The following is a 26,008-nucleotide window of genomic DNA, read 5'->3' on the forward strand; positions in this document are numbered from 1 at the left end:
CACTAGGGACCACTGGTAGGAGTCAGTGTAGCTGGGATCCTGGTCGTGCCGCGTAGCTCCTGGGCTTCCTGCAATGCCGGTCTTATGCAGAACACAGACTACTTGTCCTAATGATACATTAGATTTTAAAAGCAGGAGTCAAATAAACCAAGCAGCAGGCGATCTAATTCAAAACCAAAAGCCCACCAGAACAGAAAAATCTTTGCTTTTATTTTCGGAGCTTCAGGAATGTTTGCTGCAGGAAAGGCTGCAGGAATATCTTTGCTGCAGGAAAGGCTATATGCTGCCTTCATACACACCTAAATAGTGCACCAACATTCTGCTGTGGTTCTCTGTTGATGGTCAATCACCATATAACATAGTGCTATGAGTTTGTGGGTGCTAGCCCACTGTAATCTCTGAATCAAGCAAATGTTAGAATTTAATGAATGCTTGGAGTGTTAAGACATGGGTGCCAGACTCATATGCATTAATCCAGACCCATGTGTATTAAGTTGTGTGCTAGACAATGCCAATCCCCCAGAATCAACAAGTCTTAAATACAGTCGTGCCTCATGTTACGTTTCCTTCAGGTTGAGCTTTATCAGGTCGCATCCCGTAGCGACCTGGAAGTACCGGAAAGGGTTACTTCTGGGTTTTGCTGCTCGCGCATGTACAGACGCGCAAAATGACGTCACACGCATGCGCAGAAGCGGCAAATCGTGACCCACGCAAGCACAGACGCGGGTTGCATTCTGCTCATGTTGCGAACAGGCCTCCAGAACGGATCCCATTCGCAACCAGAGGTACTACTGTACTAATTAAGCAAGGGTAACTTCCTCTTCAGGTGATAGCCTGGGGGATGAGCCATTAGGACTATGAAGGATCAAAGGAACTCAAGTGTGAGATGGAAAATGGTTGGGGCCTCTCCCTCAACTCAGAGTTAGTAGAAGATCAAGCTTAGAGAGGTTGGAGGGAGGAGTGATATCACTGGGAAGAAGGCAGCAAGGTGAGGAGGCAGAAGCAGAGCACAATGTTTGATATCTGTGCCCATGGAGGAAGAAGGGCCCTCTTGGGGTGCTGATGCTGTGAACTCCTCCATCATAGGCTCAGGTGGTATATATGTGTAAATAAACCATACACCATAAAGGCACCCCAGTCTCCACTGTGCCACATTCCCCAAAGGAAACACGAACCCTGGGTTAAGCACCTGAAACCCCTGGGAATCTCACAACACTCGGAGATTTGGGGGGTGGCATCTAACAATACTTACCGTATTTTTCGCTCTATAAGATGCACCAGACCACAAGACGCACCTAGTTTTTGGAGGAGGAAAACAAGAAAAAAATATTCTGAATCTCAGAAGCCAGAACAGCAAGAGGGATCGCTGCGCAGTGAAAGCAGCAATCCCTCTTGCTGTTCTGGCTTCTGGGATAGCTGTGCAGCCTGCATTCGCTCCATAAGACGCACATACATTTCCCCTTACTTTTTAGGAGGGAAAAAGTGAGTCTTATAGAGCAAAAAATACGGTATATGGGAAGTCTACAGCCCACCCCCACCCCCACCAATATTTTTTGTACTTCTGCAAAACTTGAGGTTTTCCCACACATGCTGATTCCTTTCTCTTCTTTGGGCTCCTTAGCATCCTGGCTTCCTTATGATATTCACAGTCTAATTATCAGGAATACAAGGAGCAATAATAATGATATGCCTCCATCCCTCCTCAGTTTTTTGAATATTCTTTAATATGAAATATTGATGATGACAACATTGATTACACTGGTGGTTCTGGAATGGCATATTTCATATTTTTTATGTGACAAATATTATGCATGTTTGTTAAAATGTTTCTGTCTCACCTTTTCCCATCAAACTGAAGTGCCCGTGGCAGCTCACATCTGAAATTTTCAATAATCTGTTTTTTTTAAAAGGTATATGAAACTGACAAGGGATAGGAGATTCACAGAAAATCCATGGCTACCAAGAGGGGAGAGATGTATAAATGCTCTTATTTCAGGTTAGGGTGACCTCTTCTACATCACCAAAAAAGTAGAACTACATCACTGAAGGAAAGGAGGACAGAACAGCATGGATTTGCATATACAGTGGTACCTCAGGTTAAGATCTTAATTCGTTCCGGAGGTCTGTTCTTAACCTGAAACTGTTCTTAACCTGAAGCACCACTTTAGCTAATGGGGCCTCCCACTGCTGCTGCGCCACCGGAGCACGATTTCTGTTCTCATCCTGAAGCAAAGTTCTTAACCCGAGGTACTATTTCTGGGTTAGCAGAGTCTGTAACCTGAAGCGTCTGTAACCTGAAGCGTCTGTAACCTGAAGCGTATGTAACCCGAGGTACCACTGTACTAATTCATATTCATAAATGCAGATTTGGAAATAATCCCCACAATTTAAGCAAACTTCATTAGATCACATAATGGAAAGACTGTTCCTAGGTCACCTGTTTGCCTACTAGGTCTGCTGTCCAGGTACGAACTGTTGATGGTGAATTTAAAGCCCATACTCTCTGTTCAGTCAGTTCTTTATCTTTAAACCAGATTTGGACCAGACAGCCCTTCAAATAAAGGACTAAATTCTGAAAGAGAGTCCTTCAAACAGACGACTGTCTTCTCTTAAGTAGGACTCTGTGGGTTGTTGTTTTTAACAAATAATCAAGGTTGGGGACTATGTGCACCTGATATTTCAGCTTTCCATATCATGTGGAAGGATTTCTGTGGTAACCCCATGAGTCATTATGAGTCATTCAGCAACTGAGGCTCAACAGTTTTGATACAGATGGGGTGTATCCATAGAGCTGTGCAACAGAGAGATGCTTTATAGGCCGCACAGCAGCCACTTATTAAATGGAGGGGGACTTCCCATACTAGCGTGTGATATGGCCTGGGAGTCTGCTGACCAAAGAAGTGGAGAAGAAAAAGAAGGAGGCAGCAAAAGTTCAGCCTCCTAACCACATCTGGGTCCTTGAGTTTGCCTAATGCAGCTCTTTGGCTCCTTGCCTATATTGCTTAATTTCGGAGCATGTGAAATCCTTCCAGAAAAATGAGCTCGAGGGTTAAACCCTGGCAAGACTCTGGTTTACATTATGATAATACACAGAATACTTTGGCCCATGCATGTTGCCAATGTGGTTCTTAATAGGTGCTTCCTAATGTCGCTCTACTCAGCCATTGCCATGGAATCAGGGCAGGCAATTCCTAGAAGTAAGATGGGTCGTTCTTCCCCATCCCTGCATTTAATCACGAAGCACGACTGGTGTCTGTTGGGTCTTACCAGCCATAATCTATTACTTCTCCCTAAATATGTCTTTTTTTATATAAGAGGGCTCTGGCACGATGTTGGCTGTGGAGCGTGGGAAACTTTTACTGTCACACCCTTTTTACTGTCACACACCAGCATCTTAATTTGGGTGGAGAGAGCAATAAATTAAAAAAAAGGATCCATACGGGTCTAGATAAGATTGCTTGCCAGCAATCTAGCGGAACGGAGGGGAGAAACTCTTTGTGGTTTGAATGAATGGAGCAAGACTAGTATAAATCGACACCCACGTTTTCTTGAGAAAAATTGCATCGCTGCACCTGCACCTCTTCAGAAACTAGTATATCTTGTGGGTCCAACTATGGTTTCTGGAACATTTTTGAATCCAATATACAGGAGCACATGCTGTCCTTCTCTTGCAGGGCAGTCTTGGGATCAGGTCTGCCTGGCCACCTTCTTCACGCGGGTAACGCTTCCCCCAAAAGCTTGTGGCATTGCCACCTAGGTGCCAACAGGAATCACAAGTGGCACAGCCAATGGGAGTTTCTTGTGTACCCGAGCTGGAGGGCCCCAGTGCCTGTCTATGGTACAGTTTGGCTTGTGGTGCCCACTCCCTGCCAGGGTGGACTAGAAATAAAACTAGCTCAATGTTTTATGAGTGTTGCACACAATACATCAGAGCACCAGATGCTCATATTTAGGACTTGGCCTGTGGCATTTTCCTTCCTCCCCCTCCCCCAATCAATTGAAGGACATCTTTGGGGGAAGAAAAGGCTAAGGGGTAAACTCTACACAAATCCAGAGCGGAGTCCCTAAGATGGTTGGATGGTGCCTTGTGCAGCTCCTTCCAGCAATTCCTGCAGCCAAGCTGGTGCCAAACATATTGCTCTGCTTTCCTTTGGACCAGCTACACCTAGTCAATGGAAAAGATAAGCCCGAGCCCAAGACAAGCTGCTCAGCATTGTTCCCAATACAGATCCTTGGAGGACCCCACTGCCTACTTCCCTCCCCTGGAAAAGCTGTCTGTTTATTTATATACTCTGCTTCTGCTTTTTAAACTGGTTACCAGTTCATATGACAACACTCGCTTTTTTCTGCTGACAGCTGATGTTACATGGCTGCTTTGGAGATGTGGAATTAGGAAATCCATCTATGGATCATCAGCTCTTTCTAGATTATTGTGGATTCTCTCACATGATTCTACTTTGAAATCTTTAAGATAATATTTTAGTTTCCTGTTAATTAAGATGTTTTTAATGTATACTTTGACTTTCTTCCGTAAAGTTTTATTCTGGCTTATTTTATTTTGTGCTTTAATGTGTTGTAAACTGCTTTGAGACCCCCCCCTTAAAAATATAAAGCAGTATAGAAATGAAATTAATAACAATACAGTTGAGATATTTTTGTGTGAGAGAATGAGCAAAAGTTCTCCCATCCTAGGCACGGAGACCATACAAATCAACAGTGAGGTACAGCAGAGAAGACCTCAAGACTGCTGGATTACAGTGAAAAATACTACCAATGCCTCCATGCTTCACAAAGAAACAGGATCAAGCCCTCCTTTTAAAAGGTTGCAAAGTTGGGAAGTATAGACTTCTTGAGGTTTTGCATCAAAGACTCCAGGTCAGTGGCGTAGCGTGGGTTGTCAGCACCCGGGGCAAGGCAAGTAATTTGCGCCCCCTAACCCGTGGATTTGCGCCCCCTAACCCGTGGATTTGCCCTAACCCCCAGATGTTGCGCCCGGTGCGGCCGGCCCCCCCTGCACCCCCCACGCTACGCCACTGCTCCAGGTGTTCTAGGCACCCTGGTGTCTTTAGGATGGAGGTGGTCACAGTATTAACACCCCAAAAGAACTTGCTTCTCCATTCATTGCAGTTTTCAATCCAGAACAGAGTAAGCAGGTCTCTGTGTCTCCAGATTCCAGCCCTCACATACAACTCTGGCTACTCTTCTCATACCTAGCAGCTAGGTATGGGAAGGTCCACCAATTTGTTCAATGGCACAGAGCAACTTCTTTGGTTATGCTAATGGTGGTGCTTAGCTAGCCACCCAAAGCAATTTACCTAGTCCTAGACAAAGGGACTGGTTGGGCAAGCTTGCTCTCATACGTTCTACCCCTACAGATACAGGATACCAAGAATGGGAAAGGACTCAGGGCACCAACCAGAAACTCCTAACAATACTCTTTCTAAACTAGCAAGGGCAGAAAGAGAACCCCAGTTTGATCCAACATAAAATAATTTGTGCTTGAAGGCCATACACCGATCCTAGAGAAGACAGCTGAATCACTCCATGGAAAGAATGAATGGGAGTAGGTTATGCTAACTAGCAGCCAAAGGGTTAGTAAAAGCTATGTTATTTGAGTATGTGAATCAGAACATAGGACTCTCACTTCTTCCTTCTGCTTTCTTGTGGTTCAAGCTGAGCCCCAAGCTTTCCTATGGTTAGCTTTTCTGTTTCTCCCTTTAATTGGTACCTTAGGAGTTCTTTGTAAATGTTTAAATAGGCATAGACCTGCTCATCCGTTTGCATTTTGGTGGCCAGTACATGTTTTGATTATTTTAGGAGTCTCACTTGGCAAGTAGACCACTTAGTGGGGAACAGGAGGAAGGGGCAGCCCAGCGCTTGCTGCCTTGGGTGTATGTGTGTCCAGGGCAGGATGGGGCAGATTATGGGATGAGAGAGGAGGCCATGCCATTGCCCTCTAATCCCGTGAAATTCAGAAGGCTGAGAAAGGGAAGAGTTTAATTCATGCCCCACAGAAGGCAACCGGTTGCTAACTTTTATTGTAGGAATATAGAATCTATTGAATAAATATACTTGCTTCATACACAAGGAATCAGCACATCTTACAACAAACTATTTTGGCCCCTTAAGCCGAATGCTCCTTGCATCAGCTGCTGCACTCGGGAGCCCTCTGCTGGATGAAACGTTGATTTGAAAGGTTTGGTACTTGCGACGACTTTCAGGACTGGGCAAGCTTGACAGTTTTAAAGTGTAACAAATGTTGTGGGGAATCAAACTGTCTCCCTTCAAGTGCTTCCATTTCAAGAAAATGAAGATATCCCAAAACCTAACAGGGGAAATGCATTTTCCCTATAGCTAGCAGGATTCTCCCCTGCCCATGTATAAGCTAGAATGCACCACCATTCATCAGGTATTAAGAAAGGGACCGGTTTTCAGCAGCAACCCTCTCAGAACAAAACTACCCTCCAATCCATTACAGTACTTTACTTCCACATTTACCAGGCTTTCATTTCTGAAGCGGATCAGCTCCCGCAATGCAACATGCAGGGATGGATGCTTTAAACTGATTGTGTGAATAAGTCTGCAATGCCTTATTATCCATAGTTGAGTTTAATTCCTCTCTTATTATCTCATTGTTACTTGGGCTTCTTTATTTCACAACCTTGGATAGTAAGTCAAATATTCCACTGAAGATCACTCTACATCCACCCACAGAAGCCAGATAATGACAGCTTCTCGCTTATTCATCACCCTATGTTTATAACTACAATTAGAGCAACATTTTAAAAAATGCAGCACGTTACAGCACAACTATAGTTTTGCACAGCAAACACACAAGATAATGCATACCATTTTGTTACCAAGGGAATTTCTTTTGGACCAGGAACGTCCGTCCACTTGACTCTTGTAGGGTCTGGGATGAAGAACCCATGAAAGACTACAGTTCCCATCATCCTAGTCCGGTTATGCTGGCTTGAGGGGCAAGGGAGCCACAGCTGTGTTGCCAGGCTCATCATGTTATATGTACAGTGAAGTCCAAGGAAAATGAATAATCACCTGTAACATACCATGCCCTCTTTGTTTTCTGTGCACCACTTCTCACTTTTCAAGGCTGTTTTGGTGAAACAATGTGTGCTATATCTCTAAAGCATGACCAGAACAGCCAGGCAAGAGCAGCAGCTAACTTACTCATTGCCCTTGGGACTGGCTTAAATGCAGCATCTCCCAGCTCTGACAAAATTAGCTGCAGGCTCTGTAGTACCTCAAAAGAGCTGAACTAAAAGGTCAAGTCTGCATCTTGTTTCCCCATCGTGAAAGGACATATGAAAGATGAATTTAATAAGAGCAAACAAGCTTGCTCTGGTAATATTTAGACTCGAGTTGAAAAAGGTATCCCATAGGTGGGTTTTGTTTTGCAAATACAGTGGTGCCTCGCAAGACGAAATTAATTCGTTCCGCGAGTCTTTTCGTCTTGCGATGTTTTTCGTCTTGCGAAGCACGGTCCGTCGCAACTGCGCCTCTTCAAGCGGCTTTAAGAAAAAAGGGAACAAACTCGCAAGACGTTTTCGTCTTGCAAGGCAAGCCCATAGGGAAAATCGTCTTGCGAAGCAACGCAAAAACCGAAAACCCTTTCGTCTTGCGCGTTTTTCGTCTTGCGAGGCATTCGTCTTGCAAGGCACCACTGTAAGAGCAAAGCAGGAATGGGGCACCTGTGACCCTTCAGATGTTGCTGGACTCCAACTCTCATCAGCCCCAGCAAGCCTGGCCAATGGGCAGGGATCGTAGGAGTCAGAATCCAGCAACATTGGGGTAAAAGGATGGTAGTGTTTGTGGAGAAGGGATGCAAAAAGAGGCTGCAAACACCCACAACAGCAATTTACAGAAAGATGTATTGAATCACCTGTTCTCTGAACCTGCCCAAGCCCCAAGATCAGACAGGGAGACCTCTCTTTCTCCCCATCAGTAAAGGGCTTTTTCAGAACTGAAGCATCTAACACAGTGGAACAGCACACCTCAATGATCTCAGCGATTGGGATAATAGATCTATAACTGCTGTGACGCAAGCCTGAATTTCAGAGCTTAGGCTTGAACTGAATGGCTTTCAGATGAACTGAAAGATTGCCAAGCAATCTTTCAGTTCATCTGACACAACTTCTCTGGTCACCTTCCTCTTTGGCACTTTCTTCTACATATGAACTCAGTGGCTGCTCAACAATTATATAGTTCTTGGATCAGACTCAAAACAGAATATTTTTATGACCTAGTTTGGTCTGGCTTTTAATGAGTCTCATGAAGTATCAAGTAATGGATTTTTGTGTATTACAAGGTACCCTTTGGCTTCATGATTTAAGCTTTTAAAAAATGTGTATCTTCTCGTGAAATATATCAGCTTTGCTCCATTGATTAGGGATAAACCTCTGTAGAATTACCGTCTCTCCTAAAGCTTCCAAAGCTGAAGAGTTCAATTCTTCTTCCATTTTTTCTGGTAAACACCCAAGCAGGACTCTTTCAAGCAACTGAACAGGACTGAATTCGCTCTCCTGAGTTGCACTTTGTCACCAAGTTCACTTGGCCCAGACTTAATTTCTTAACATTTGGATATTGTCTGGAATGAATTTTAATTAGAAATCAGGAAGAGCTGTAAGTTAGCACACAACAGGTATCTAAGCAAAGTCACAGCAAGTCTTGGAAGAGCTTCACTACCAAAAAACAAACAAACCAGCTTCCAGTTCACACCGACTCTAAAACTTGAGTGATGTTTTGTATTTGCCTCAATTCAGCTTCTCAGCTATTATGTCAGGCGGATTATTTGCATTTCTAAAATGAAACAGAGCTCATCAGCAAGTACACCCTTACTTGGTAAGAAGTTGTGTCCAATTTCAGCACCTTCCATTTGGGTTTCTTCTCCCCCCTCCCCCAATTTGAAAAGATAATGTGTGTTAAGATAATCAGCTAATTTATTCAGTCATTATACACAGCTATCCCTGATTTGAGATATTTCCAGCATGCCCACTGATTAGATTAATGGGGAAAAAAGCCAGATTCCATCTTGTGCCTGCATTTTATTATGTGCAGAATGACAGCGAATGTCAGAGAACCACAACAACATGGAGGTACAGGTAAGTGAGTGGGCCCAGAGGCTACATACCCACTTTGGCACAACTCATCAGCATAATTTATACAAACACTTTAATAAATACATAATAAACCATAAAAAGACAAGCAAGGACTTATTTTGGGATGCTGTGGCACATTGACAGCACTGGAAATGCCAACGTTATCCCACAAATCAAAGAACACCACAGCAGGTCAGAGGGCGGACCAAGGTTCACCCCCCACCTAGGAGAGTGGTGAATCCTATCAGGCACAGACAGGAGTGAATTAATTTACTGACATGTTTCATTGGTCCACCCAGTCAGAGAGAAGGGGGTGGGGGAAAACACATTGTGTTCCTACCTCAATACAGGCAGGAATATCTGGAGGCTGTTATTACTGAAGGATTACCAAGACGAAGTGACAGCCAATTCAGAACTTCATGGGCACAAAAAATTGTTCTATGCATTTCATTCCATACAGAAGCAATCCCAAAATTAAACTGGAGTGATAAAAATTCTGTCACCTGAGAAAACTCTCAAGACAGAAAAAAAAACCACTTTCATATTTAATTCACAGTTAAAAGAGTTTTACATATTCCAGATTTACCATACTTATATGCTTTCTGACTGAGCTATTTGGCAATTTCTCCCCACCTGCACAAAACAGCACTTTGGGAGTAATTCCTGTGGATGAAAATGCCAGACAAAGTTTGAATGGATCAAACACGTAACGTGCATCAGAAACCTACCCTCAGCCCTTATCACTTCAGAGCAAGTTGTAGTGTTATGATAAGCTTGTATATACACCCACAGGAATCATTTTCCCCGAAGAGCCGTTCTGTAGAAGAACTGTGTTACTTCTGAACTGGATTTTGAATGCTCCCTTTTTCACAGCAAGAGTTCTGGGATAAACCCCGCTACCCCAACACTGGCATGGAATGACAGTGGCTATAGAAGAGAGATAAATAGTACCGGTACAAACGTTGCTTCATTCAAGCTTGGGAACAGCAAACACCACAGCAAGCACATTGCTGTGCTTCAAAGAAAGAAAGAAAGAAAGAAAAAGCCGAGGACAACAGTAAGAAGGCCACTAGTGGCAACAGTAAAACCAAGATAATTTAAATAAATAACTACTTCATGCCAAGAGGAGGGGGAAATAAATAAATAATGGTTCGGCCTATAAATAACCCACTTTCACATAAGATTCTCTGTTCCCTTATAGCTGGCTAAAGTAAAACAAAAGGACCTCAAATAATGAACTAACACCCCTCTCTTCATTCTTGAAGAAACACTGGAATGTGATGAGCCCAGAATCAAGGAGAGAGGGAGCAGAAGTAGGAAAGGGCGGCAATCAGGAATGGGACTAGGAACTCTGCCCACCCACATCTCCCCTTACTCATCCAGGCCGGGTATTAAGTCTGCAATACTGTCCACATAATAATGAGGCACCAGGTCCTTTGCAGCAGGGCTGTCGCTGGCCATGTATGCCTGTGCCTCCTCTAGGTTTGAGACTCCCGTCAGGGTCAAGACCGTTTCAAGGCCACAGTTCTTGCCAAACAGGATATCTGTCTCCAGCCGGTCACCCACCATGAGCATGCGGGACGGATCCACACCAAAGCGCTCCACAATGCACTCAAACATATACGTGTTGGGCTTCCCAATTACCATTGCCTTGCGCCCAGATGCCGTTTCAACTGCAGCAGTGAGACTCCCTGTTCCTGAGAGAGAAAAGAAAAGAAGACACCCTCATGTGAAAAGATTGGTCTCCAATTCATTAAGCAATTTAAGCATAGCCTACATATTTATGCAATCAAGCTAGATTGGGTTGACAAAGGATGTGCAAAAGAGCAACTTTTTAAGCCTCCAAATGGTGAGACTGAACAGGCCTAGTTGTCTCAATGAGGTGGTAACTCTGCAACTGACAATACTCTTTAGGGGACAGGGACATGCATCACTGAATGCTCCTCCAATTGCATGAAGGAAAATTCAACCATGCAGTCCCCACCTGCATCCCAACACACTATGTCCTCAGCCTCAGTGTTGGAGATAAGCACTTGCTTGGTAGGCAAAGGCAGCAAAGAACTGCATGCATGTGATCTAGCAGGCAGGTGAGAGGCACAGCACTCCATCCCTCCGGTGTGCCAGGCATAGAAACCAAGCAGACTGCAAGACAAGGGAAGGTCCCACCTCCATCCCCAGGATAGAAATGCAGTGAGCTGGTGGAAGAAGGACAGAGCTTTTTATCTCTCCTTTGAGAGTCTTCAGCAGGCTAGTAACTTTTGTGGGCTTATTACAAGGCTGCTGCACATCTTAAACCCTAGTCCGAGAACTTAAATCCTAGTCCAAGGATAAAAGCACAAGCTCTATCCAGGATGAGAGAGCTGGCTCCAAGGCCTTGATGAAAAGAAATTCTACTCCACCCCCTGCTGGTGTGTTAGTTCATGGAAAGAACACATTTCTAGCATTAGGCTAGATATTTGAATTTCCTTTCATTGTGTCATGTAACTTCCACATTGTCCTGTAAGCTTCTCCTTTGACTGATTAGCACTGGCACAAAGTGGGATGTAAACTGGTCACATTTGGGATATTGTTGAGGTTAACAGTGAATATTTCCAAATAAAGAATGAACAGACATGTCAGCTGCCTCACAAGTGAGGCACTAGGAAGTCTGGGAAAATAAAATCAGGAACCTGCAGCCAACTAATGGAATTGTAGTACTTTTTTTTAAGTTCTCTTACAATCCTTAATAGATTCTAGGTTTGGGATTCCCCAAGGTACAGAAAAGACCTGAGAAAAGACGGCCTGCACTGTCACACAGAGCCTGATGCACAGGGGAAGGAAAGTGGATGGCTACTCATGATGCAGTTTGAGGAACTGTATGGCTAACTCACAATACTGATCAATGTAAGGCACCATAATACTGCAGATCCAGCTAGCAACCCAAACAGCCTACCAAGAATATTAGGTACCTGGGATGTGCCATGTATCACATAGCTTTACAGGACCCCATACTTGGCGGACATAGTATTTTAGCATCTGATGAGCAGGATACAGGAATGGGCTCCCAAACTAATAGTGCTTGACCACTGATGACATAATACATGGCCAGGAGTTCCTCCCAGACCCAGAGGGGAATACCATCCTTAGTCCAGAATGCTCCTAAGAGGCTCCACAGATGCCAGCAATGGGACACAAGGGTAGTGTTCCTTTCACTGGTATTTTAGGAAAAAGGACACCTGATCCTTTTGGAGAACCATCCTTAACCCTTGACCCAAGAAGGGTGGTCTATGGACTTAGATTCAAACCCTAGCTCAATTCATGAGGTGTCTACGTAAGCCAAAAGAGTTCAGTCTCAGCTTGTGCATCTATGGTAAAAATACTACAAGCGAGATGGCGTATTGTTCCATTTGAACCACAGCAACATGGGAACAAGCCCCATAGGCTTAAGAAGCACTACCCAAATTCTAAGATTTTCCAGGTATCCATTACCAGTCACGAGTGTTTACCATCTGAACCCAGGGCACACCCTAAAGTTCGCCAGCTGAGGCTCCAGACCTTACTTTAAAAACCCTGGGCTCCTTGTCCTGTCGGTTTGGAAATCCCTCTGCAAAGCTAAGGAACGCGAAGGCGGAGGGGAGGGAACAGGGCAAACGACAGTCCCTCGGCCATGAGCGGAAAGGGAGCTCTGCTCATGCTCAGGAACCCACCCCTCCTGCTACCACCAGGCGCCGCAGAGGCTCCGAGTTGGAGCCCCGCTCCCCGTCACTCACCCGGGGTGCGCTGCCCGCTGCTCAGCGGGTGCCAAGGGTCCGGGTCGGTGGCCACCAGCAGGCACTGCGGGTCTCGCAGGTAGGCGCAGGCCTCGGTCAGCTTGGCGAACGTGAACTGGTCGTCGTAGCCGACGACGACGGCGCGCACCGGGAGCCTCTCGTGGCCGGCCGGGTCCTCCTCCTCGTCGTCTCCGCCGCCTCCTTCGCCCGCCAGGCGCAGCCCGGCGTCCCGCAACTCCCCGCGCAGCCCTTCCCCGCCCAGCACGAAGACGCAGCCGGCCGGGGGCGAGTCTCCGGAGCCGCTCTCGCCGCCCAGCAGGCGCTGCCGGAGGTAGAGCGCGGAGCAGAGCGCCGAGCTGAAGACCTGCTCGGCGCGGACGCCGCGGAAGCCCAGGCGGGAGAAGCGGCGCTCCAGCTCGGGCACCGAGCGGCGGCTGTTGTTGGAGACGAAGAGGGCGGCCTTGCCGTTGCGGCTGAGGCGCTCCAGCAGCTCCGGGGCGCCGGGCACCGCCCGCTCGCCCGTCCACAGGACCCCGTCGCAGTCGAAGAGGACGCCCTGCGCCTCGCCCAGCACCTCGCGCAGGCACGAGCCGCTCAGCCGCCTGCAGCCCGCCATGCTGGGACCGGCCGCTCTCGCCACCGCCGCCACCCCCGCACCGCCTCTTCCTCCTCCTCCTCCGCTCCCGCCCGGGCCAATCAGGAGCGCGGCGCCGCCATGACGGACGGAGGGGAGGCGGCGGCGGAGGAGCACCAATCGCGGGGCTCGGCGACCAGGCGCGTCGGGCCAAACAGAAGCGGGCCCTGGCTCAGCGGCCAACCGCGTTGCAGGAAGACCCGTGACTGGCAGGTTCGAGGGACGAGGCGGATGTTACCAGCCATGGTGATAGGGGCGGGGCGGGGAGGACGGGGACTGTGTTGCCATGGCAACCCGTTACAGTGATTGGGAAGGGAAGAGGATCCAGATGTGAGCGCGCTGGATGGGCTTTCGGAGCGGGTGGGGGGGAAAGGATGGAACCGAGGACTTGAAAAGCCCGCCCCCTCCCGCCGTAGCCTATGGGAAGAAAGCGGTATGGAGGCCCGGAGCAAAGTGACAGCTGCTGTAAGCCTATCAGGTAGAAGAATAGAGGTTAGTAGCCTATAAAATACGGCGAAGGAAAAGAACAGCGTTAGCGAAAAGTGGGCGTCACAGCCTTATCTACCTATCGTAATTAAAGAGTGGAAGCGGGACTAAAAAGGAAAACGGAAGTAGACTATTAAAAAAAAATACATCAGATGGTAAACAAACCTGGGTAGGCGGGGAAAGAATGAGCGGCGGTTGTTGACGCCAATTGGCGGTTTCAGAATGAAAAAAGAAGGCGGAGCAAAAAAAAGGCCAGCCAATGACTGTCTTGGAAAGGCCTTGTGGACGTTTGCTTACACACGGTTCTTTTACAGCAACTGGCACCAAATAACCCCGGGAACTGTAGTTTACCCTTCACAGAGCGCCAGTTCCCAGTAGATTTAACGAACTACAGTTCTCAGGATTATAAGGAAATGGAACTGTTATGTATTCTGTGGCCTGAGTTTGAGTCTGGACTAAGGAATCTGAGCTCCTGTGTTCTGATTCGATACAGGATGTCCAATCACAGAATTCAGAACTTAAGGATTTGGGCCTCTGCCTCTGCCATTGGTCCTTGAACAGGATTTGGGCCTCTGCCATTGGTCCTTGAACTCTTGAGTCGTGATTCGCAACTTGGAGGTTTAGCCAGCCAATCATGTTGGGAGTGGGAGTGGCCCAGACTTTCAGGAATGTATATAAGCAGCTGCTTTGCCCCGTTCCCCAGTTATGTAGTTCAATAAAGGTTCTTGCTGTCATCACTGCATCTTGCCTTGTGGGAACCCGCCTACACTTCAGGTATGTGCCTGAGATGTGTGGCATGGGCTCAGGTTCAAGGGTGGCTGCGAGGTCCTTCAGAACTTCCCCTTCGTCCTCCTCCTGGCAGAACTGAAGTCCTGTGGATGCCTACCTGGCTTTCGCCCTCTATAAGCAAAGGACAAATAAATGGCTTTTCACTAGCAGCTGGGTGGAAGAAAAGGAATTGACCCATCTACTCACCCTGCCTATGGCTGACTTGTGGTCCCACCACAAATTGAGATATCGGGAAATGCAGCCTCCACCATAAAACAGATTCACCGCTCCTATTAAGAGGGCATCTGAATTTTATCCAGCTGCAATTGAATAAGCATGACTATATCTAAAGTAGCAACATTAAGGATAAATCAAACATGATCCTGGCCAACCACTCGTGGGTCTGTAATTCATGGAGATTTAATGAAAACCGAGTACAATAGATCTTGTCTGTTCGGAGCACTAAAGAGAAGTTAGCAACACTGAGAATACAGTCATATTCATGTCTGAAGTACTTAACTTCTTGAATTAAATGAGACTTACTACTAGGTAAGAGAGTATAGCTGGGGTGGTGAACTTTTCGTCAACTAGAGGGCTGCAGTCCCTCAGGAGAACCACATGCCATGGGTTCTAGCCACACAAAAGCCAACAGTTCCTATCTACACACACATACACACCCCTTTCATACAGACAGAAAAGATGCATTATTCACATTTCAACTATACATTCCAGCTAGGCAAAAGCACTAAAGAGGGTTGTGGGGGTGTCTTTTGGGGAGTGTCCCCAAGGATCACAGTCAGCCTTGGCCCTGGAGGTTTCCCATCCTTGCTGTATAAGATTGCACCTTCATTTACAAATTCTGTTATTAACCACTGGTTTCATCTGGACTCTCAAAAAATCCAAATCTCAGCTGATCTTCCCTGCATATCTAAACAACATAGCACAAAGTTAAATCTTGAATGCATGCAGTGTGGGAACTGCTTCCTTGTCCCTATCCCTCCCCCTGTACCCCTGAGATCCATTCAGATTGATCATGTGGACAATTATTTTGTGCAGAATGCCCTTCAGCCTGTTTGCCTTTATTGTGTGACAGAATGCAAAGCGATTTTCTGGGAAAGCGTGCACATGACTGCAGCTTGGTGAGTGAGCTGACTGGATTATTTATACACAGAAACAGCTGTGTGCTTGCTCGTGGTTTGCTGGGTTCTGCAACTAGCAGCATCTGCAGTGGTGTGCGTCCTTTTTGTCCTATCAATTTATAAATAAATTGATTTTAACGGAGTCATCATTGTAAGACTCTGGTGCTCTCTTCTCTGCATCTCTGCTCAGTGAATATAGGAGGGGGAGGAAATACCTCTCCCACAAGTGCCAATATGATTTGCATTGTAGAAGATTCAATGTTTTTAAATTTCAGAGAAATAATGGGGAATTACACCATCAAAGAAGGCAAATACTCCTGGTTTTTTGCACAACAGAAGTAATGCTATCGTGGGAATTTGCAGAGGGTTAGTACCTCTGTCAGCTTGCTGTAGGAAAAACTATGAAGAGACTTGTGGTCACCTTGAAGGCTAAAAAGTATGGCAATCATCCCCAAAGCTGAAGTCTACTCCATGAGAAGCATCTTATGAAGTTGACTTTATCCCACAAAAGCTTATGCAGTATACATTTAAAGCAACACAAGACAATAGTAAGAGACTCTACAGTATTTGATGATACAGACAAAACTCTTATGTTTGAAGGTAAGAGAAAGAGCTGCAAATCTCTAAAGACAAAAAGCAGTAAAAATACTGTATTTAATAAATTGCATCTGGTGAACAGGACTCTGGACCATGAAAATGCATGCTGCAATATATTTATTAAAACCTTAAGATGCCACAGAGCACTCTTGTCATTTTACAGGATTTTCTCAAGAACTATCCAGGAGTTCAGTTTATCTCTGACACAAGCAAAGCAGACACATTCTTTAAAAAATGAAGGAACATGCTCCTTCTCTCAGCCATAAATATGACCGTACAGTTAAAAAATAATTTACCAGCTATGTATAAAAATAAGTGGTCACCTTTCCAATACTAAGGAAACCCATTTGAAGAGTTTATTAGGTCATGTCTGCATTGCAAATGTAAATGAGCTTAATTGTCCTCTCCCAAAAGATCCTGAGAATTGTAGTTCCTTAAATGGGGTACTACACATCTCTTTCAAAGTCTTATTACAACACTACTGCTATACACTTTCTTGGAGAAGCCAAGGTTAAAGGTTGCAGGGCACATGTGCCTGCAGCAAAAAGCTCATCCAGAATATAAGGTGGGAAGTCCACTATCCTTCACTCATCCATCTTCAAACTTAGGAGTGGTTCAAATACACATTTGCACCTGAGCACTTGCATGTGTGATTGTGGTGTTGTGTGGCAAAGTCCAGACAAATTTTCAGATCAGCTCAAACAAAATGGGCATTAGTTATGGTGCTCACACATTTATCTGCCAATAATTGTATAGAGAAACAAAGCGATGTGCGTGCATACGTGATCAAGCCCTGTATCTAGGCTCTCCACAGTGAGAATACATACACTGACTGTAACTAGGATCAAGCCTCTACCTTTAAAGAGTGGCCAAAAGGGGGAGTCTATTGGTGACAGCTTCTAGCGTTACTACAGTTCTATGATGGGAAAAGCTGCACGTAAAATTAGTTCCATTAGTTCTTCTAGGTCCAAGATCCTTTTTGGGGTCCACAGCTGACAATTGTGTTTTGGCCTGCACTTTTGATTTTTATTGTGCTGCACCTGCTGCCCTGATAAAAATAACTACAAATATCGCATATAACCTGGATATACATAGGGTTGATTTTCAGATGGCCCACCCTCTCTACCAACCACATCCCAATCAATCACTGTAAAAGGACAGAATAATCCCTGAGACTGAGCTAAGGTGGGATGTAGGGCAACTGGAATCAAGTGAACATACCCTGTTAGGATTTGTTGAGGCTCTGAATTCTCTTTAAGGGGGAAAAAAAGCAAATACATTAGAAGCACAAAAAAGCAGATCTGCACGTTATACAGAATGGAGCATTAGACAGGAAGAATTCTGGACGGTACCACATCACACAGCAGTGCGGGGAAGTGAATCATATGTTTGAATGCTCACACCTTGGAATGAACTATTGCATCAAGAACAAGGTTATACAGTGCAACTTAACTACATGCTGGAAGGATATTTTTTTTTTAAATGTCTCTGGCTCTGCATCTGAATGCTGCTTGGGAAAGGTCAGAGGAGTACCAGGAGGAGAGTTCAAAATAATACAAAGTAGGAAAAGAGCCATTCATGAATAGTGGAAAAGGCAGCAAGAAGCAGAGGCACATGGAAGAAGAGAGATTGCTTTTGAGGTTGCAGACGCGAGTGCTGGTTTCCAAGCCACAATAATGACAGATGTCAGTATGGCACCTCTATGTCCCCACAAGAGCTGCTAGCCTTGTGTGATGTGCCCAGGGTCACACCTGATCGTGCACCTTTTCCTTCCTTACGCTGCAGCTCCTTCTTCATTATTCTCCAGAGCATCAACCTCCGGATCCGGTGCAGATGGAGAGCTGCTTCTTTCTACAGGTGGGGGTTCACTGGACTCTGTTGTCACAGGGAGGGATTCCTTGGATGTTTCTATGCTGCTGCCTCCAGGAAGAGAAAGAGGTGCTTCATCTGCCTCATTGGTCCTGCTTTCTGAAGGAGGCTTCGGGGATGGGGACGCATTGCGACTCTGACGCCTGACTGGCTGGGGTGGAAGTGGTGGAGGGACAGAGGGAGCTCGCACGCTTCCTCCGACGGTTCTTCGAGGCATTGCTTTAGGGATAGAAGGAGAGTCTGGGGCAGGAGGCTGGGTCTGAAGCTGCACAGGAGGTGGGGTTCGAGGCTGGGCTATGGGTGGAGGCACCGTGGGTCGGGGTGGAGCAACTCGCTTTGCTGCAAAGCAAAACAATGAAACAAAATCCAGGTTCTGAGACTTTTCGCCTTGCGGATGTCACCTGTTATCTGTATGGTCTCTCCGCACAGCAGCTCTGCACCTCACACCCCTCCAAATTTCTACTCTTACCAGTGCTTGTCCTCAAGTGTATTTTTGCAAGTTTGGAATTAAGATTCCCTTCTAAGGATTCTCTCCCATTCCTCTGAAAAGCTATGATTTCCTTACAAGCAGGCTGTAGATCAAGTCCCAAGCCCCCAAAACCACTTGTGCAGGCAACAAAAATCCAGAGGCATAGCCTGCTTCCACACTACGGCCTTGCAACATTGCACAAATAATGCTTTTCTCTGGTCACCTGAAAGTGGAAACTGTGGATCCACACGGTGAGTTATTTCCTCCACTAACAGCACCCCCATACACACTACAAATGCATAATTTGGCAATGGAAGAAGCTGTGGCTCTCCATCTCCCATTGTCCCTGGCCATTGGTGAGGCTGCCTGTGGCTGATGGGAGTCCAATACCTTCCCCATCCCTGGCATAAACAAAAAGCACAACACTGGTGGCTGGATCTCAACTCTGGTACATTGCTGCAGGAACAAGCCATGCACAAGAGTTCCACTGCACAGTGTAGCTCTTCACAATTAATGGTGATGATTATGAAAAAGAAGTAGATTAAAATGGTGCAAAGCATAACTAAAACCTGAGAAGTTTATTGAAACCTGGATTATGTCCAGCTCTCCCCAACTGCACTACAAACTTGTGATGTAAGCAGCCATTGTTTCCAGCTAGGTTGACAAAAAGAGCTACAACAATTAATCACTGTTGCAAAACTTTGTCATTTAGAATCACAAGTTTCCTTACAGTAGGGAAAAGGCTTTGTAAGCTGTGCAAATTTTTCAATCATTCTTTAACACATTCATAATAAAACATTATGATTTATATGTTTTGAAGAGCTATTGCTCTTCTGTGCCAAAGGAAAAAAAGTGGGAAAATGTTAATGGTGGAAGGGACCATGTTGCAGGAAAGCAAATGACAGATATGCTGACAACCAATGCAATGTGTTAAGGTGTGGAAAAAGAGACTGGGTGCTTCAAATGGGGGTGGTCAATATTGCAAATGGGTCATTCAGAGATAACAAATCACAGATTTTTCCTGGGAAACGGCAATTTGGATTTAATGGGGGGAAATATGGACTGGCATTTTTGATACCTACAACTGTTGTGTGGACTATGTTAAAAAAATCAGATTGCTTCCAGATGTGGATTTATTAGGGGATGGAGTCTCTTCATGCATGCAAGTTTTTTTTTGCAGTGGGTCCACATGACATCATTAGCACCACTGGGAATCAAATTTACCCTTTACAGGGAAAACCCAATAAGTAAAAAAGCTTGTTGCCAATGGTGTGCTTGCAAATTAAGCCCCTGTCTGGAAGCACCCTAGAATGCATGAGCAGTGCCCATCCCTAAACCACCACCCACCTGGAAGCACCCAGTCCCCAGGCAATGATACTACTTGTTTCACAGAATATTCTCCTGCAAAAAGGAGCTCAACTAGTGTAAGGATAGTGCTGCAATCGCATTTGATGTCAAGTGTGTGTGTGGGCCTGGCAGGGGGAGAGCACACAAATACAGTTTGAGAGCAGTGTCGTCTGGATTCCCCAGAAGAGCTGCACAAGCTGACAGAGCCTATTCTGGAGCAAACAGTTCCTACAGAAGCACCCATAAGAACAAGACTTACACTTCCTTGAAGCATCCTCAGCAGGAACAGGAGTAGGCAAAGTGACTGCAGCTTCAGTAGAAGGTTGGGTCATCTTTGAGAGGACTGTTCCAGGGGTCGCCTCAAAATTTTTCCTGTCAGTCGGTAAAAGGCTTGTAAGCTGTTTGTAGTCTGATCTCTTGGCTCAAAAAGACACGAGAGTGCTGTGTGTGTGTGTGTAGGCTGGATTTCTCAAACAGATTTGAGCAGCTCAGAAAACTCTTCCACTAAAGGCTTCTCGTTTATGTTGAGCCCTCTAGTTTGGTGGTGCTGTTACTGGGTGCCATGTCAGGCCATAATAAGACGATGCTCATCCACAGCTTGATCATGGATGAAGGGGTTGGCATGTATTATCAAGACTTGGTTGGGGGAGCTGAATGGCCCCAAGCGAACTCAGCTGTGTCCATCTGGGTACTCAGTCTAGCACCAAGCTAGATGGGCTGTGTGTTTCAAGAGCTATATGCCCAACTGCATGCCTTCTTGACCCCTGTCCCTCCCGGCTTACAAAAATTTAGCAGAGTGTAGGGCATTGACAGGTTGGAGCCAGAGCATGATTAATGCTTCATTGTGTTACTAAAGCTGCTTCTATATCATAGAATTGTAGGCTCCTTGAAGTAGAGACCTGCCAGATCTTTGTAAAGCACTTTGTGCCTGGGTGGCTCTATATAAACAAACGTATCTCACAGTTCCAGGAAAAACTGTGACAAAACATATGCTTATACTACTTGCCTTTCTCCGGGCCGTGGTGAAGCTGGTTCAGCAGAGAGAAGCAAAGATGTGGGTTCTTCTGCTGCGGAGACATCTCTATCTTTAATGTCTGATGGCGGAGTGAACAGGCCAGATACATCAAAGTCAATGTCTTTAAAAAGGGGGAGAAAGACAAAGTTATTGAGACGATCTGAAGTACTGAATCATACCCATTATGAAATGTTGTAGTCTTCCCTTGCAGGAGGAAGTTCAAATTTTGGTATCTTCCATCTCTTATGGCTCATGATCTTTATGATCCAGAAGATGCGGCTTGCTCATAGACAATAGGAGATGCCCTGGCCAAGAGTTCCTTATAACTAGGTGGTTATTTATGTATTTTTGGTGGGATTGCAGTCAAACATAACCACTAAGCTGAGGGCGAGTTAATGCATGAAGGGGTTAAGATCATATAATTGTATTCCTAGACTTGGCCAGTTCTATGAGGGCAGGGACAAGGAACCTGTGACCCTCTGGATGTTGCTGGACTCCAGCTCCCACCATCATGGTCAGCCAGTGGTCAGGGATGATGGAAGCTGTAATGCAGCTCCTCACCAGGGTAAAGAAAAATTCAGGCCAACAGATGATGGACTACCTCCTGGGAAGAGGATGTCAGCATTTTGTATCAGGGGTTCCACAACTCCCACAACTTGGATGGAGGATACAGAAGCCATATCTAGTTGCACCTGGCACCTGGGGGAGAGAGATTGAGAGACAGCAACAAGAACTATGTTAAGCAAAGGCTGTTCATCCTAACTTTTCCTCTGCAGTTTCTGATGGGAGAAGTCAGTGAAATTCTTCTTTCCGTGCAGCTCATAAAAGTTATACAAGCCTTTTTAAAGGCTAGAGGTGACAAATCTAGGACTGTTTTAATTAAGATAAGGTAAAGGGACCCCTGACTATTAGGTCCAGTCGTGACTGACTCTGGGGTTGCGCTCATCTCGCTCTATAGGCCAAGAGAGCCAACGTTTGTCCGCAGCTTCCGGGTCATGGAGCCAGCATGACTAAGCCACTTCTGGTGAACCAGAGCAGCACACGGAAATGCCGTTTACCTTCCCACTGGAGTGGTACCTATTTATCTACTTGCACTTTGACGTGCTTTCGAACCGCTAGGTTGGCAGCAGCAGGGACCGAACAACGGGAGCTCACCCCGTTGCGGGGATTCGAACCGCCGACCTTCTGATCGGCAAGTCCTAGGCTCTGTGGTTTAACCCACAGCGCCACCTGCGTCCCTTTAATTAAGATATTAGCTCTTTAAATTTCACAGAGGAACCAGACAGAGTGTTTTCCCTTCTGTTAGGGCATCACAACCTGTTTCTTCCTCCATTTGAGGAGAAGGAAAGGACATGTGCTTTAATAACGTAATTGAAAGTTACTTCTAGGCTTGCCATATCCTATCTGGGACAAGTCTTCAGTTATTCCCAGAACCACAGAGGAAAGCAGACTTTCCACAGGTTGGACTTCTCCCATCAGTCTGTTGTAATGGCAAGGAAAACGGCACCTTTGAGATCACAGGGGAGGAACTGGATCTGGCCGATGGAAGGGATCCTTACTTCCCCATATCCCACAAGTCCATCTACTGGTTAATCACCTGAGGTCTATACATAATAATGCCAGGGGGCAGCTTAAAAGGAGCTCACTCTCAGAGCCAACCTAGTGATTGACACTGACAGCTCACCATCAAAGGACCCGTTTGCATTCAAACCACTCTTGCAAACAGGGAGGGAAAATGTCTCTTTGCATATGTGACTTGAATCCAAACAAAGTCTGCAAACAGACTCTGAAGGCGTGCTGTCAGGCAGGAGTTTGCAGGCACCGCTGGTCAGCTGATTGGCAGTGTCTGCAAACCCCACTTTGCCAAGTCTTTTTACTGTCCCATAACTGGGGACAGGTGTGACTTCTGGCATGGGGCAGGCTTAGTAAAAACAGCATCACAGACCAAATGGGGAAGCCTATGGGGCCTAATTAGACCTGAGGGTCAGCAGTTCTCCACATCTATTCTAGACATTTTCAAGTTCTGGATAAGCTGCCTTGGGTGGCCTCTGGAATTCTTGGTATGATAAGGCTCTGGTGGGTGTACACAACACCGTTCTCAATTACAATTGATACATGTATATTTCTAAAGAGTTCAATTACTGAATACATACTAAACCAAAAAGTGGAGAATGATGTTGTTGGCATCTGTCTGTCACAAGAGACAATGGAGTGTGCCTCCAGGGGTGAAGTAAAACTGCTATATTAACAGCACCAAAGTGACCTCCCCAGAGTGCAAGCCTGGGCAACGTGTATGGAGGTCCCGGGCTACCCAGACAATAAGATACACACACACACCCTGGACTCACTAATGCGGTCCACAGGAAAGCAGAGCAATGTGTTTGGCATGAGCTTGGCTGCAAGTGTTGCCGGAAGGAGGCCTACAAGGTGCCATCCACCTGCCTTGGGGACTCCAGTCTGGATTTGTGTTGGGTTTACTCCTTAGCCTTTTCTTCTCCCAAAGATGTCCCGCAAGACAGCGGAGGTTTAGGATCAGAGTTTTCCTTCTCCTGGATGGGCTACCTTCCCACGTTGACGAACCCCATCTGCCCCTCACTTCCCCTTCCCTATACCCCAGAGGAGAATGTATTTTGCCAGTTTTATACAGTTACCCTTCAGTCTGTTGGGGCCACAACAGGTTGGGCCCTAGGACAATGGCAATGTTGCTGGGGGTCATCTTATTCACTTCCTGCTGTTCAGCCAGCTTGGCTAAAAAACGAATCAGATACCTGTTGGGAAAAGGCAAGTACTGTAGTGAAAACCAGGAAAACCACTGCCTTGACATTTCAAGCAGGGCTCTTTTGCCTGTCTGTTGAGTAACAACAGAAATGCAGCAGGCTTTTCCAGCACTGAGAGACAGTGATGGTATAAGCGCCACCTACCAAGCTTCGTCTTAAAGCCCCTTAATACTAACAGGTGTGCCACACCTCATGTTGTTATAGTTGTCCTTGGGGAGACGGCTGCAAGTGTCCCGAAGATGCTCCAGTCGATTCTCTGGCTCTTTGATACTGAAAGGGAGAGGTGAGGAGGGCTACAACACGCTTCAAAAGCAAAGGGATGCATCTACTATGATAATTGCTTATATGGAGTCTTATCTTTATTTTCTTCTCATGGGCATTTCGATCACTGTCTGGCTGCTAGTCTGCTGCTGCAGCTCCACATGTGTAAATCCTATCCTTCTTCCTATCAGCTCAGAGTGGCAACCCTGGATGGGACTACTCTGTTTAAATTCACAGTGGCAGATCTTCTACATTTCATCTACCTTGGCCCTAGAACTAAGTCTCACTTTTTCCAAAGGGATTTATGTTGAGGTGATTGTGCACTTGAGCCAGGAGTAGCATACCCAATAGTCAGGGATTGTGGGAAATCTGGGCCAGAAACATCTACAGGGTTCCATGTTGGCCAACTCTGCCTTAAGCCGAGTATGTTACTAATCATAACACTTTTCATGGTGTTTTTTAAAAACTCAGCTGGAAGGGGCCATCCTTCTTAACTCCCCCCTACCTTGCTAGATTTGTAATGAGGCCCACTGCTCCTCTCCAACTCTGTGTGCACCCTGACACATGCCATTTTAATTTCTAGTAGCATTTGCAACAGGTTTCAGTCATTCCCAGAGTAGGCAATAATACAATAATACATTGCTAGTCAAGTTAACCTAATCTTAGCATTGAAGTGAAATCACAAACTGTGTGAGCTGTAAGAAGGCAGCCCATCTTCCTAGTCCCAATGTACCTTGCAGTTTTAAGCCAATCATCATAGAGTTCAAAGGTCATCAAGGGCTGGGGCAGCTCTCGCAGGTAACATTTCAGTGCACCTGAGATGGAAGCAAAGAGATGCTGTTTTAGAGGTAGAACATGCCTCTCCCTCTCTCCCGGATCACAATACTCTCTGCTGCTTAATTATCTGATACCTCTAATCAGGGCTGGGGAAATCTGTGAACCTCTAGATGTTGTTGCACTCCTAATGAAACCCCTGACCTCTGGGTGGTACTAGCTAGGACTAACAGAAGATGGAGTCCAACAAGATCTGGAGGGCCACAGGTTCCCCAGCCCTGCATTATTTTAATATCCTACCTGCCACAGCATGAGGATCTGCATAGAATTCACCCAGGGCACCTGAGCCACAGGCAAGGCTGTACTTTAACTTCTTCAGCACAGATGCTCCAGCTGCCAACCGGAAGAGCCCCTGCAGAGTGGAAGAAAGGTGAGGCAAGGAAATTGGTGGCAAAAGAAGGGCTGGGCAAGTGAATGCCACCTACCTCTTCCTTCATCCCCGATGCCAGCAGCATCATGACACAAGCTTCAATGGGGACAGCAATCTCCCGGCCAGAAGCCTTCAGGTGAGTCTCTAGCGGCATCCCATACACCCCTACCACAGCTGCATCTCTTGGGAATGGGGAGTCTGAGAAACAGCAGGAAGGAAGGGAGAGGGAGAGGGAGAGAATAAAGCCCACTGTGCATATAGGACGGGAAGTTTCCAAAATTCATCACCATCCAACTGCTGAGCCTGGTTTTCAGGAGCCAACTCAGCCCAGCAGTGGTCCATACCAAAAGCTCCTGAGGACCCCAGGCAGACAAAGGCATTTTGCTGCCTGAGGCAAGCAGCAAATGATGCTCTGTCTCCACACACCCAAGCCAAGTTACATATTAGAACTCACAGACAACCAAGTTCTTTGGGTGTCTAAAGCAGAAAATCTCCCTGGCAGTAAAAATGCAATAAATGAAACAATTAACACTTTGCTCTGCTTTCACGACACCCACAACTGCCTGACACCGTCACC

The 26,008-nt window shown here is 46.1% G+C and overlaps 2 protein-coding genes and 2 long non-coding RNA genes across 4 annotated transcripts in view; 2 read left to right on the forward strand and 2 right to left on the reverse strand.

Annotated features, from left to right (window-relative positions):
- The window catches only part of LOC310743629, a 232,848-nt gene that overhangs the window by 140,014 nt on the left and 66,826 nt on the right, over positions 1-26,008 (forward strand). The window lies entirely within an intron of this gene.
- On the reverse strand, positions 9,043-14,425 carry PDXP (pyridoxal phosphatase). Its single transcript, XM_083573977.1, has 2 exons — positions 12,866-14,425; positions 9,043-10,813 (listed from the first exon to the last, which is right to left on the reverse strand). The coding sequence occupies exons 1-2, from the start codon at positions 13,479-13,481 to the stop codon at positions 10,488-10,490; spliced, it is 942 nt and encodes a 313-aa protein (XP_083430103.1). The 5' UTR covers positions 13,482-14,425; the 3' UTR covers positions 9,043-10,487.
- Positions 14,550-16,568, forward strand: LOC310743626. Its single transcript, XR_014539121.1, has 2 exons — positions 14,550-15,892; positions 16,168-16,568. It is a non-coding gene; the product is annotated as an uncharacterized lncRNA (long non-coding RNA).
- SH3BP1 (SH3 domain binding protein 1) overlaps positions 16,590-26,008 on the reverse strand; it is a 35,079-nt gene continuing 25,660 nt past the window's right edge. The window contains exons 10-18 of the mRNA XM_083573935.1: positions 25,487-25,629; positions 25,302-25,413; positions 24,961-25,042; positions 24,156-24,236; positions 23,841-23,957; positions 21,791-21,888; positions 21,181-21,310; positions 20,434-20,546; positions 16,590-18,697 (exon numbers count right to left, since the gene is read on the reverse strand). Of these exons, the coding sequence (XP_083430061.1) occupies positions 18,264-18,697; positions 20,434-20,546; positions 21,181-21,310; positions 21,791-21,888; positions 23,841-23,957; positions 24,156-24,236; positions 24,961-25,042; positions 25,302-25,413; positions 25,487-25,629 (1,310 nt within the window). The 3' untranslated portion in view covers positions 16,590-18,263. The remainder of the gene's footprint in view (positions 18,698-20,433; positions 20,547-21,180; positions 21,311-21,790; positions 21,889-23,840; positions 23,958-24,155; positions 24,237-24,960; positions 25,043-25,301; positions 25,414-25,486; positions 25,630-26,008) is intronic.

The sequence above is a fragment of the Podarcis filfolensis genome (assembly GCF_964270895.1).
Source record: "Podarcis filfolensis genome assembly, chromosome: 10".
In the NCBI taxonomy this organism is placed as follows: domain Eukaryota; kingdom Metazoa; phylum Chordata; class Lepidosauria; order Squamata; family Lacertidae; genus Podarcis; species Podarcis filfolensis.